The 12500-nt window shown below is 41.1% G+C and overlaps 3 protein-coding genes across 4 annotated transcripts in view; 2 read left to right on the plus strand and 1 right to left on the minus strand.

The window, feature by feature from the left end:
* The window catches only part of LOC138030809 (uncharacterized), a 2109-nt gene extending 1366 nt beyond the window's left edge, over nt 1-743 (plus strand). Inside the window, exon 1 of the mRNA XM_068878682.1 lies at nt 1-743. This exon is cut by the window's left edge and continues 1366 nt beyond it. Coding sequence (XP_068734783.1) covers nt 1-77 — 77 coding nt within the window. The 3' untranslated portion in view covers nt 78-743.
* Nucleotides 744-2340: 1597 nt separating this feature from the next.
* LOC138028712 (elongation factor G, mitochondrial-like) overlaps nt 2341-12500 on the minus strand; it is a 15181-nt gene continuing 5021 nt past the window's right edge. For both annotated transcript variants that reach the window (XM_068876313.1, XM_068876315.1), the window contains 8 exons: nt 10424-10493; nt 8896-8988; nt 7839-7914; nt 6312-6383; nt 6108-6181; nt 4645-4731; nt 4001-4054; nt 2341-3651 (listed from right to left, as the gene is read on the minus strand). In XM_068876313.1, coding sequence (XP_068732414.1) covers nt 3535-3651; nt 4001-4054; nt 4645-4731; nt 6108-6181; nt 6312-6383; nt 7839-7914; nt 8896-8988; nt 10424-10493 — 643 coding nt within the window. In that variant the 3' untranslated portion in view covers nt 2341-3534. The remainder of the gene's footprint in view (nt 3652-4000; nt 4055-4644; nt 4732-6107; nt 6182-6311; nt 6384-7838; nt 7915-8895; nt 8989-10423; nt 10494-12500) is intronic.
* LOC138029531 (thiopurine S-methyltransferase-like) lies at nt 6967-7560 on the plus strand. The gene has a single exon (XM_068877240.1). It carries the CDS (start codon nt 6967-6969, stop codon nt 7558-7560), a length of 594 nt encoding a protein of 197 aa, XP_068733341.1.

Here is a 12500-nt window from a genome sequence, read left to right on the forward strand (position 1 = left end):
TGAATAGGACGACAACGATCCCCAAGGGGATTCCCTCGGACCTAATACGGAAGGCAATGAAGAACATTTGCGGTTGATCAGTGGGGCGAACAAAACATTTGCTAGCGATTCTGTTTAAATTGGCCCGAGCTTCAACGAAGTTCTCGTACTTATTGTAAATGATCTCTGAACCTGATACAAAGAATCAAGCAACTTATATCAAGTACTAGACTGAGCGTCCGACCCTTCATCGACTACAGGTTGTTACAGGTTCCTGTTTATTTCAATGTTCAAAGTTTAGGATTTCATTCGCTAAAGTCCCCTTTTCCCTAAGTGGCTTTCATTAAACTGATCAAATCTCAGGGTTTCATCCCCAGACTCAAAGTTAGTACGACTTTGTATATAACATAACAGAACATGTAGATACAGATTAACTTGGCAATTGGTGGAATCCCACAATAGTTTTACCGCGTCATTCTCTGTGACCCCATCAGGGCTGTGTTTGTACCACTTGTCGCTAAGTAAAAAGCTGTATGTCTTGCACAGCTCCCAATGAACAACTCTAAGGTATCGTGTCTCTTCTTATAATCCTCAGTGCTTTTAATTAGGATTTAATTGTGCAGGGTTTGAATAGTTTTTTTACAACTTAGATAAGGTTTTATGATTTTTTGTATATTTAAATAAGGGTTCTACTGTAATTTATTAGCTGATGTAATTTTTATATTTTATAATTGTTATGCGCATTTGATCATATGTATATGGAATTTGCGCACCACAAGTATTAAACTATTATTATTATTATTATTATTATTATTCTGAGCAAGCTTACTGCACCCAAACATAATATGTTCCAACTAGTTTACCTAAATGGTAGGAATGCTGCTGAGGGGTAGGGAGATGTTCAATTATGCTTGGGGTAATTTAACGACGGTTCGTGTATGGAATTGAAGGCGATTTTAACAGGTCTCACAAAACTTAGACCCCGTTCTGGGCCCCATTCGAGAAAACAAAGAAAACAATGCTTTGCATGTTTGAGGATACGAGCATATACTTCTTGAGAAGGTTTTAATAAGTGCCGTGCACCATGATTCATGTGACTGGTTGAAACTATACACTTTGCCCTTGAGTAGACTTCCAATCGTAAGTGGGATCCGTGTCTGGCTTAAAAAGGTAAGTTGCGATAAAAATAACTAGGCATCATGCAATTTCTGAGGAAACGATACAACATAAAATAGTCCCTGAGATGTGGTTAAACCCAGAAAGATTGAAGGAAATATAAGGGAATAGATTAACATTGGCATCGAGCACTTTGATCATTTCCAAGTTCACTGCAACTTGAAGCGTGAAGTGCTGTGGTTATTAGTCCCATAGGCAGCCCAAGTTCGCGTCACTAGAGAGAGTGTAATGATTAATTACTAGTGGGAAGATGACCTTTGAGTGCAAGCGGTGTTGCGTTACAGGCAGCCGTTGAGAATTTAAACGCGTTATAAGACTTTGTATGGAAAATAAAATACCGTCAATAACAAAGCCTAAAAAACGCTCAATTTAACGTTCATTCAATAAAATGAATAAAAAGGACTCACCTCTGGTGTATTCTTGTGCCTTTTGGGGCTTATTTTATCGTTTCGGGAATTCCTTGTTTTCACTGTTTTAAGACGAAGTCAAGGCTGCACACAAAGATTTCGACGGTAGTCAGCTCAGAGGCGGTTTGCGCCTCGAAGATCCATCCAAGCCGCGATTTTTTCACGCAAAGCTAAAGCCCCATCATTTTCGAACCTCGGTGAATGTTTCGTCGTCAAAAATCCCCACGCACTTGGCTGGAAATGAGGATTTTCTGCTTCCGATTCCACGATAGCCGATGAATTTAACAGCTGCTGATAACCGAAGTGGACACGGAACTTGTGTCCGAGGTCAAATTAACTCCACCCGATGAGGTACAGTCATTTCATGTAAAAATCTTACCCCATCCCCACAGCGGCACTCGTAACCATGGAGCTGTTCGAGAAGCCGCTGTCCGAGTGGGGATGGGGTAAGTGTTGCACATGAAGTAACTGTACCTCATCGGGTGGAGTTAATTTGACCTCGGACCCAAGCTCCGTGACCACTTCGGTTATCAGCAGCTGTTTGCCGGATAGTTTGCGGTCGGACAAACCAAATCAAAATTACTACCTTGCTACGGATTAAAAATGATGGACAAATGAGAAACATCGCTATTTGCCGATCAAGGAATGTTCCGAATTTCCCTAAGATGTAGCGGTTAACTCTGTTTTCTTAAACCCCTTGTTCCTCGTTCCGAGAATGTTTTCTGTGTTATTGTAAAAAAAATAGTGATGAGTTCCTCATTCAAAGACGAAACGAAAATTATATTTGGCGACTAATAATTTACCATTAATGGAAGAAAACTATTTGAGCAGATAAGGGTAACAAATAGGATTATCAAGTTTATTAAGAGTAGATGCAGGAAAGTTGCGCATTTTGTATCACCGCAGAAATTACTAAATTGCTTTGTCATTTAGTTGTCTGTTTATCAGTTAACCTCTGGACCCTACAGTAAGCGACCCGCAAATGGCAAGTGGAGTTCCATCGAGGTTCCGAAATAATAGTTAGCTGGCCCTAAGACAAGCAATGCGCAAACAAATATTGTCAGGTTTGCATATATTTCATCTCTCTTATTCTCCTCACTGTTCTTGCTCTTACGATGAAATAGAAACAGTAAACGCACAATGAGAAAACCCATCAGTTGTCAGAGCAACGAACAATTAAAAAAAAAACTAAGTTCTCCAAAAATTGAGTCATAAAACTGTGATTGCTCGTAAGATGCTTAAGCCAGTTTTAACATTTTCAGGAACCCAGACTAATCTGCCGAATTTCCGTGTGCCGCGCGCGAGGAAAAAACCTCTGGTATCCACGGTACTGGTGGTAGTGTTTGCGCGGAGAATGGGGAGAAGCACCCTCCCCATTCTCCGCGCGGCTTCGCCGATCGTTACTTTGCCTCTCGCACCAACAAAACCGCCAGCTATGCAGGCAACACAACTGTTTCAGGTAACAATTGGAAAATGTTAAGGTGGCTCTAAACCGATCCAGATTTTTGTTGTTAATTCGCAGAGAGTTTAATCTTAGCTTGCTACTCACTTTCGGTAACAACAAATGGGGGCACTGCTTTCGTTTTTGAGATATAATCGTTCAAAGACAAAATACAAAGTGTTTTAAGATTATTCTATTGTTGCTATGGTAACCTTTAAAGTCACATTACGGAGTGCAATTTGTTAAGCAATTATTTTTGTTTCGTTTGTTACCAAAACATTACCAACACGTGAAACAGTATTCTAGAGTCAATCCTTCGAATAGGACATGCCCTTGGAATTGTTGAAAGATGCATGGTAGTCCATTCCACGAAAAACCACCAAAACATGGACATCCACATCCTCGAGACAAGTGGTACTACCTTTTGTGTGACAAGGCGTTGAGCGACATTCAAAGCTCACCAACAAAAGCAGAAAGCGTTACCAGGATTTCGTGACGAATGCTTCTATGAAGAGAGACAGAGATCTTTCGTTATCTTGATTTGGCCTTTTTGAGTCTTGATAGATCGAATTTCTCCATGAGTTCCGCTTGCACTTGCTGCGATGCGGCCATGTATCTGCTGTACTCCATTGCAAATTCTCCTTTGCCCTGGACAGGTACAAGAAACGTGATTATTGTTCAGAGAAAAAACCAAGGAGAATGAAGGCTGAGCTATCAATTTTTGGTCGAGACACTATCCACTTCCTTCTCCACATCTAAACAAATTATATCCATAAAGTAAATTCTCTTGTTGCGGACCCCCCTCTCCCACCAAACAATTTCGACGAATATCTCGGTCATTCCTTTGTAAACAACATTGTTTTGGGTTGGGGTTGGGGCGGGGGAAGGGGAGTTGTTGCAACCTCGTCCCCAGGGCTTTCGGCGAAGAAAAACCCTGGGAACGAAGTTGGTATTGTTGGGCCTTTGTAGTAGTTGTCGAAATGGACAACACGTTTACCTGTGTCTGAGATCGTAACTCTGTCGAATATCCGAACATGTCATTAAGAGGAACCTGATGGAAAAAGAAGAGAATTTGATTGAAGATCCAAAAAATCTTTGGAGGATTTTAAGATTGTCAACTAGATTGCAAAAATCTAATTTGAAAACCCAACGAAAACAATAACCTCACGTTTTAAGAAGAGATGAAAAGGGAATGTGTAGGTTACGAACTTTCTCTTTTTATTAAATTTCAATTTAGTTTCCCTCAGGGTGGGTGCCGTAAGCTTGATTATTTAATGATCAACGATAAAAGTTCAAAGTCAGTTAAATACTAGTTTATACTAAGTTTATAAGAACGTGACCTTTAAAATTAGGGTTGCTCAACCAAACAAGACAAAGCGCCGGAAGAACAATCAACAAAATAAAAGTAGATGGAATACGAATCATATATTGCTGAATTCTGGCAAACATTTAGCCAGCATAAAGATGCAAGTAGCTTACTTGCGAGGAGCAATTTAGATAACCTAATAGGCTTCATGGCGAGTTCGTTTCCCCAACACCCATAGCTTGTGACTAAGCACAAACCGAAGCAATTAAATATCAATAACGACCAGAAAACACGCAAATCACAATGGCGAATCTCAATTTCAAACTTAGCCTCACATCAGCGTAGATTGTGACGTATCCTTCCGCAGCGTCTGTGCCGGTGATCATACCGTGCCTGCGGTTTAGTCCACCTATGACAGCACCCTAAACAAGGAGTTCAAGGCAAATAAAGCTTCAATCATCGACAAAACTCTTGGGATAAACTCCGGCTTGAACATCATTTCACATGCACTCACAAAACTCTATTAGCCCCCCTCCCCCCACCCCCTCTACCCTCTACTCCATACCAATGTTGATAATGTGGTGCAAAATACCGTACAAGCCATTGGATTAAGGGGAGGGGAAAGTAGGGAATTAGCATTTTATAGAGTTTTGTTCAAGATTGTAGTGCTTTAGTGACAAGCCCCTCCCCTTCAACTTCGGTCAAACCGTCTGGCGTGACACGGCAAGGGAGACAAGACTCTCTTGACCACGCGAAGTTCGGGCGCCTATCCTAGCGCAAATGTTTCTTTAACGTCACACTTGACAGAATGAGCGAAAGAAAGACTGCTCGTTGTCTTAGCCTGCACTACATTATTAATCATAGAGGTTGCTTTTTTTAGCATACCATCCTAATTGGCTCACTAAATCTCGGTTACCAGCTCGTACATTGTACGATCACGCTATAAGTGCTGAAAAACTGAAACAGTTGTGGCGGGAAAACATTTAGAATCCCAATTCTCGAGCTTGTTTGATATGAGCTTGGTCATAAGGCATTGTTTAACACTTGTTTAATCGCTCTGGCGAGGAGCTAACGGTCGAAACGCCTTCATTTAATCTTTCCACAGTGGTGCTTCGAACTTCATCAACTCGTTTGATAAAACCAAATTTTCGAGAGACTAGTTAGAGACAACTCGGTCATGTGCGCTTCGTTGGCTCTCTACCACCTCATGTCTTGGTACAGCATTGGTACAGCATTGGTACAGCATTGCACCGGCAGAGGTGATGGGTTCGTATCTCGTTAAAGCCACCACAGTGAATTTTTGCAGGACAGTGTCTTTAAGATATCATTTCTCAAATTATCTAGAGAAGTGCGAGAATCACTTCTCTCTTTTTTCTATAAACTCTCACTTCAAATGTACATCTATTTCAATTAACAAATTGTCCAGGATTTGGTTCCCGCTCTGATACTAGCCATTAGGGAGCTTAAGCAGGCGCGTTTTTGAGACGCAGACGGCAACCGGAAGTGAGCTTTTTCCCCCTTAACTTGTCTTCACACAGCCACATTTACACAGCTAAATATCGTTTCTCTATTAGAGATTATTAGTGTAAAAACACCACTGTCCTGGCACGCGAAATGTTCTCTTCCGGTTGCCGTCCGCGTCTCAAAAACGGGCGTGCTTAAGCTCCCTAATAAAAAAATTAGTCTTCGATGACGCGTGAGCTTCTGACACCAATTAACAAATAGAATAGAGTAGAATCGAATGGAACTGAACGGAATCGAATGGACTGGGCTGGACTGGACGGGAATAGAATCTTACCTGAAACTCTTGAGGAATGTTGACTTCGACTGACATGATCGGTTCCAAAATAAGAGGGGTGGCTTTCGGGAAAGCTGTAACAGAATAAAGTTCCAAAAACCTAATTACGTTTTGCTTCATAGAACAAACTTCTTCTGACGTATTCTCCTCAAATCCTCCCCCCCGCCCCTATCCTCTACCGCTCCCCCACAAATATCTGCCTACCTTCTCTCATGGTAGCTCCAATGGCAGCTAACTTGAAGGCAAGTTCACTTGAATCAACTCCGTGGGCAGCTCCTGCAGAGAATAGAGCATCTTTTAGACGATGTTAGAGAAAGTAAAGCATATAGGTCATTGGGCCGAGGAAGTTATTATACAGGTTGTTAAAAAGTACTATGAAATTTATTGAATAACCCAATAATACAATGCTTATACAAGGTTTATTCTTGCAGAGCAAATTTCTTGTTTAGAAAATGACCTGTCCCTCTGAAGAAGAAGAAGCCTCCTTCGACACAAACATGGCGCTTTCAGGTCAAATAACACTCCTTGGCCTTTTCCCCAATCTTTTTTAAGATTTATAAAGAACAGGCTGATACCGAAGGTGAAACAGCGAAGAAATTCATGAAAGCGGCAACAAATTAAAAATAAATTTCTTTTTTCAAGCTTTCTCAATACATGACTTCCCGTAAGCATGCAAACTAAACGAATCGTTACAAAATGGTACTTTTTTTTAAGAATTAGCACTCTCTGTCAAGGAAATTTTCACAAAAGCTTCTCTTGCACAGAAGAATATTTATGTTCATTACTATGGCGAATCATTCCCATCAGCCTTTGCCATCGCAAATCAACTGGGAAACTGGGAACGAAATCATTGAACAACATGGCGCCAAAAGCAAACAAGAGAAACGATAGCGTCCCGCAGACGAAGAAAACAGAAAACAAACGTGAAGACCCAGAGTATATAAAAACGGTTGATCCTATTTTAATGAAACACATCCGAGAGTTGACTGCAGGGCGCAGCAATCTTCGCATATTTGTGCCGATGTGCGGAAAGACGCACGATATCTTATGGTTAGCTGAACAAGGTCACACCATCACTGGTGCTGAGATGAATCCTCGCTATATCAGAGCGTTTTTCCGCGATGCTGAGCTAGAATACAAGCTCCGGTCAGAACAGATCACGCCGAAGACGAAGTTTAATATCTACGACGCAAATGATAAAGATATTACGTTGTATCAATGTGATATCTTTGATTTATTGGTGAATATTCTAGGACAGTTCGACGCTATCTGGGACCAGTCCTCGCTTCCAGTCATCAACGAGATGGGAGCGAAACGACTCAAGGAGTACACAAACGTAATGCAAGCACTTTTGAAACCTGACGGCCGACACATGGTTGAAGTTTGTAAACATGGGGCAAACTTCGTGTTACTTTGTCGAAAAAGGACGAAGACGTACGTAAAGACAGCTTAATAACTTCTAATAACCATAAAAGACTTCTCGGGAAAATTTGTCATCCATTATAAACATTCACTTTAAGAAGTGTTAAAACTTTGCCAAGACACCTGGATTTCCATTATTTTGAATATCGCTTGCATTAACACATGACTTTCTGTTTGGGTCATTCAATATGAGTAGGTAAGCAAGTCACACAGGGAACTATTCTGACTCGAAGATGGATGGGTTTTGCCGCGGTAATGGTGTCTCAAAAATGGAGGTGTTCAGCAGCAAATAAACAAGGAGAAACTTACCGTCTTCAAGGATGAAACGAATTCCTGCCAACTTGTGACCCGTGATAAGACCGCGTTCGCAGACCTCTTGGAAACCCTGTAAATTCAACAGCAAAGTTATAAGATGCGGTTGTACGGGGTACTTTTACCGCTGTAATTGAACCTTTTACCACGGGAAACTGCATTTAGTGCGTGTGACTGAAATTTCACAAGGTAAATTTCCTGTGGTAAATTTGCATGGATACACAAAAAAGATCAGACGAAGCGCCCATGACATTTAACGTGGTAAGTTCGAAGGATGTTTTGATGCCCGAGGTACAAGAGCCAATCACGATGCTGATGAACTTGTGATTAAATTTCCCGCCAATGGAATGCGTGACATTTCTTTTTACCTCTATAATCTTCGTAACGTGTGACCGCTGGTTAACACGGTATACTAAAAGCCAAGTATGAAGCACCGCGGGATAATTTACCGTGGAAAATGGCATTTACCATGGTTTGTGTAACGGCACCTATTGTTTGAAAGAATTTCAAGGGATTTTCGATTGAGCTGGTTTTTGCATTTCCACACGCAGTGCTTGTCACATTTTCTACCAATCAGAAGCAGACATGAGAAAAACAAATTTTGATTTGCTAGCTGCCGTTTTCCCGCGCTTGACGCGGCTGTGCAATAAGATTTTCCCGCCCTTAACACCGGCTAAGTATATCCTATTTTAGTTTTGATTGGTTCTTTCTCTGTTTCTGTTGTAATCGGCCTTAGTAATTAGAGAGATTTCACATTGCGTTTACGTGAAACAGAAAACGGCAAGCAATACCTTTATTCTATCTTTTTTCGCCTTTTTTTAAAGTGGCTCGAATTCTGTCGCTAACAGGCGCTAAATAACCGGAAATCAGTCAAGTTTCCTTGCCTTTTTGGAAAACGCAAATGCCAGCCTTACTTTCGCCGTTTGCCGTAAACGAATTGCTCCCTATTGCTTCGGCTTTGCTCTGCGACAATAGATTGAAAACCACTTTAGAAATAACACTGTTAGGAGTGCTAAAGATAGAGAATGCCGGCAGTACAACTGGGAAACGTTACCTTCTCTATCGAGGGAATGAAGTTCTTGGGGATATTCATGCCCACTGTGGCGTCCACAAAGTCGATCTCTGTGATTTTATCTTCGGGCATCGGCTGCAAATGAATCGGACAGAGTTCTGAGAAACTCGCTGGAGAACTTGTATGCAAAAAGAGGGGTGACAAGTAACCGATTGTATCTAGCCTTATATAACGTGTCTTTGTGGTTCATAATTTTGGAAAACATTCTCCTTATGTAATCTTTTTTTTTTACAATCTCAGGGAAAGAGCTCCTCAAATCGCGACAATGAAAAGAGAGGTTGAAGAATCAGCAGTCAAAACTCCACTACGACAGCTGCCACCAAGGAAGTGCAAAAAGTAGAGGCCAATATGTTGTGCACTTTCTGTGGACTTGAAATCATTAACCTTGCCTCATCGTTCAATGCGCTCAGTACGCATGCGCTAGCTACAGGTTTAAATCCCGCGTTCACCATTGGCTGGATTCGTTTTCGCTGGTTCTCAATTCACCTCTACAAAGCTGTTTAAATTGCCAACTTTGCTACGCATTATGAACATTCACTTTAAGAAGAGCTTAAACTTTGATTGCATGACGACGTCTTTTCTGTCTGGGTCATTCTACAGTTTCACGGCATTGCAAGTTGTGGCGCAAGCAGTAGTAAATTTTACGGTTTCTTACTGACCCAGATGATGTTCATTAATCACAGAGAGTATTAAAGCAAATCCCACTGAACTGACTGAGGCCCAAATTTGGTGGAAGACACTGAAAATATCGAATTTAGTTTTGACCATCGAATTTATTGTAAGGGCGGAACATTTTATCCTACGCACGAGTTGTCACAACCATAGTTACAACACACGAGTTATCTATTCACATGCAGTAGGTTCGTATCACAAAGGAAATGATTGCAAAAGGAAGTAAGTCCACCTTTATGGCATTGTTTCTGTTTCTTACATCAATGCTTTCCATTGTTTCAATAACAATGGAATTTAATGGGCTGACGTGACAGTTTGCCCATGCGCAGAGACATGAAACCCTCCCTTTAAAATATAGATTCAAATGACTTCCCATCCAGCTGTATTGCCTGGTCTGAAATTGTCTACATGGTGTATTCTCGATGTTGTAAAGTGTTATGAAAGCAATGGTGAATGTTACCCCGTTAAATCATAGCGTCATAGCGTCATGATGAGATGAAAAAAGAACAACAACAACACACGTTGTCATGACATTTATCAAAGTAAACATCATTACCATGACAACAGCGAGAATGCACCATTTTGACAATTCCAATCCTATAGCAGTATAACGGGACGGTTGCCAACTTTAACCTTATTGCATATTCTTAAGATGTTGTCAGTAATTTGTATAATAATAGTCGACAATATCTTCGTCCAGAATCTATGACCAGATCTAAGAACTTCGGCAAGAATCTACGACAAGCATGGTCGCAGGTTGAAACATGCAAAACTGGCCACAAATTGAAATCGGCTCGGGAAAAAATTAGAGATTGAAAAATCTGCATTAAATACTCACCTCTATTCGGCCGATGACACGACCAAACTCCCCTGCACCACCGGTCTGTTTCTTGTGAAGGTAGTCAAAACTAAGGTAAAGGGTAAAGGTACACGTTGTTTAACGTCGGAAGTTTCTTTACTCTCTAGAGAGTATTCTCCCAGTAAGCCGAAGGTGCGCTCATTTTACCCCCCTCTTTCCATCAGTGCTCCGTTTTAAGGGTATTTAAAGCTACTTAGGCTACACTGAAAGTCGAAACAAGGATGTGAGATCCGGGGATCAAACTCAGGACCTTATGCACCAAAGCCACGCACTAACCGACTGTGCCACCCTTGCTCCTACTACAGGTAAACAACATTAAAATACGTGAACTGCGGTTGCACAAAGCATTTTGACCATGGGAAACATTTTTTGTCATTGGTACCCGATCTCTCTAAAGTGAAATTTCCTCCGCAACACGAAAAAAGAAAGCTGTTACGCTTGGTTTCAGACATAACTCGTTACGTTCATCAGATCCAAAAGTATACCAACCAGTTATGTAGTAGTATTATTAATAACTAGCAGTTTTGTAATCAAGGATTAGTGAGGTGCGTTCGATTTCGGTTTTGTCATCGACGGGACATTTGGTATTGCCGGACAGTCACCCATTCAGGTAGTGACCCCGTCCAACAGGACTTGACTTCCCTTGGGCAAGCCGTTATTTGTGCCAGAACAAGATGGCGCAGGCAGGCAGATAGGCAGGCAGGCGTTGTGTGCAACGAAACGGAAATCAATGAACCAAATTATATATGAAATGAATCATATACTAAACTGTGGATATGAAATCAAGTAAAGCTATGATCCTCGCAGTTATGAACGCAATTTTAGCAACTGCGTAGTGAACCTTGAAAATTTCAGGACTTCAACAGGGTTTGAACCCGTGCATGCTCGCGATATCGGGACGACGCTCTATATAACCAACTGAGCTATGAAGCCACTGACGTTGGGAGCCGGTCAATTGTGGGTTCTAATTTTTCCGTGAGGAATGAATCAATGAACGAAATGATATATGAAATGAATCATATTTTGAACTGCGGATATGAAATCAAGTAAAGCTATGATCCTCGCAGTTGTGGACTCAATTTTAGCAATTGCGTAGAGAAGCATATTGACCTTCGACAAAGAGTATTTAATAGAGCATAAAAGAAAACGCCATAGTCACTGTCCCCAGAGGCGTTATTTCGTCAACAAAGCGAAACATCAAAACTGTCTTCTTTAACAGCCAATCGAAGTGTCCTTGTTTCGCTTTGATGTAACTGTCCCGTAGCGTATTTAGAATTGCTAATGTATGAAAATCGGCAAGCGAAATAAATTAGAAATGTAGTAAGTTTGCTAAATTCGAATCTTGAATCTGTAGAGTTCACTTGGAAAATCAACGTGCCAGTGTCGTTTCTCGTGGATATGAAGTTTCTGCGATTGTTTAAAATTCGCAGGCTGAAGTTTTCTTTATGCATTAGTCCGTGAGATTTAACAGCTGGATAATTGTGTAACATCACGGGGGGCTCTCATATGCAACTCGATACCCAAAATAATGCATGAATGTGAGGTGATCATGATCCCCTTTGCTGGAATTCAACCCTGTAAAATAAGTCTACCATTTCTCCAATAGGCATAAGATTACTCTTTAACACTGACATCCTCTATAAAGGTCTATAAAGAGCTGTACCATGTGTTCAAAATTCCTAGTACAGATGACAGGGTTATTTTGAATAAGGTCTGATCTTTGTTGCCAGGTCATGTTGTTGATGTCATCAGGTTAGGCAAGTAGAGCAGATTCATTCAGTATTTATTAACACTTTTTGTGCCAGTTATACATTCCTCCAACAAACCTTGCGAATTTGATACTGTTACACTTAGGTCGCTTTCCATTTGACAGAACTGACCGGCCAAACCAGGCATTTGGAAGGACTAATTTACACCGCCTTCAAATTAACACTCTTCGAGGATGATACACAATCCTCCGGAAGAATGCGAGGGGTTATCATGCAAGTGTAATATGGAAGGGTCCAAATCCGCGAAGGGGGACTAAATCCGTTAAGGGATTTAGTCACCTGGGGTC

Source organism: Montipora capricornis, chromosome 13 (genome assembly GCF_036669925.1).
Source record: "Montipora capricornis isolate CH-2021 chromosome 13, ASM3666992v2, whole genome shotgun sequence".
NCBI lineage: Eukaryota > Metazoa > Cnidaria > Anthozoa > Scleractinia > Acroporidae > Montipora > Montipora capricornis.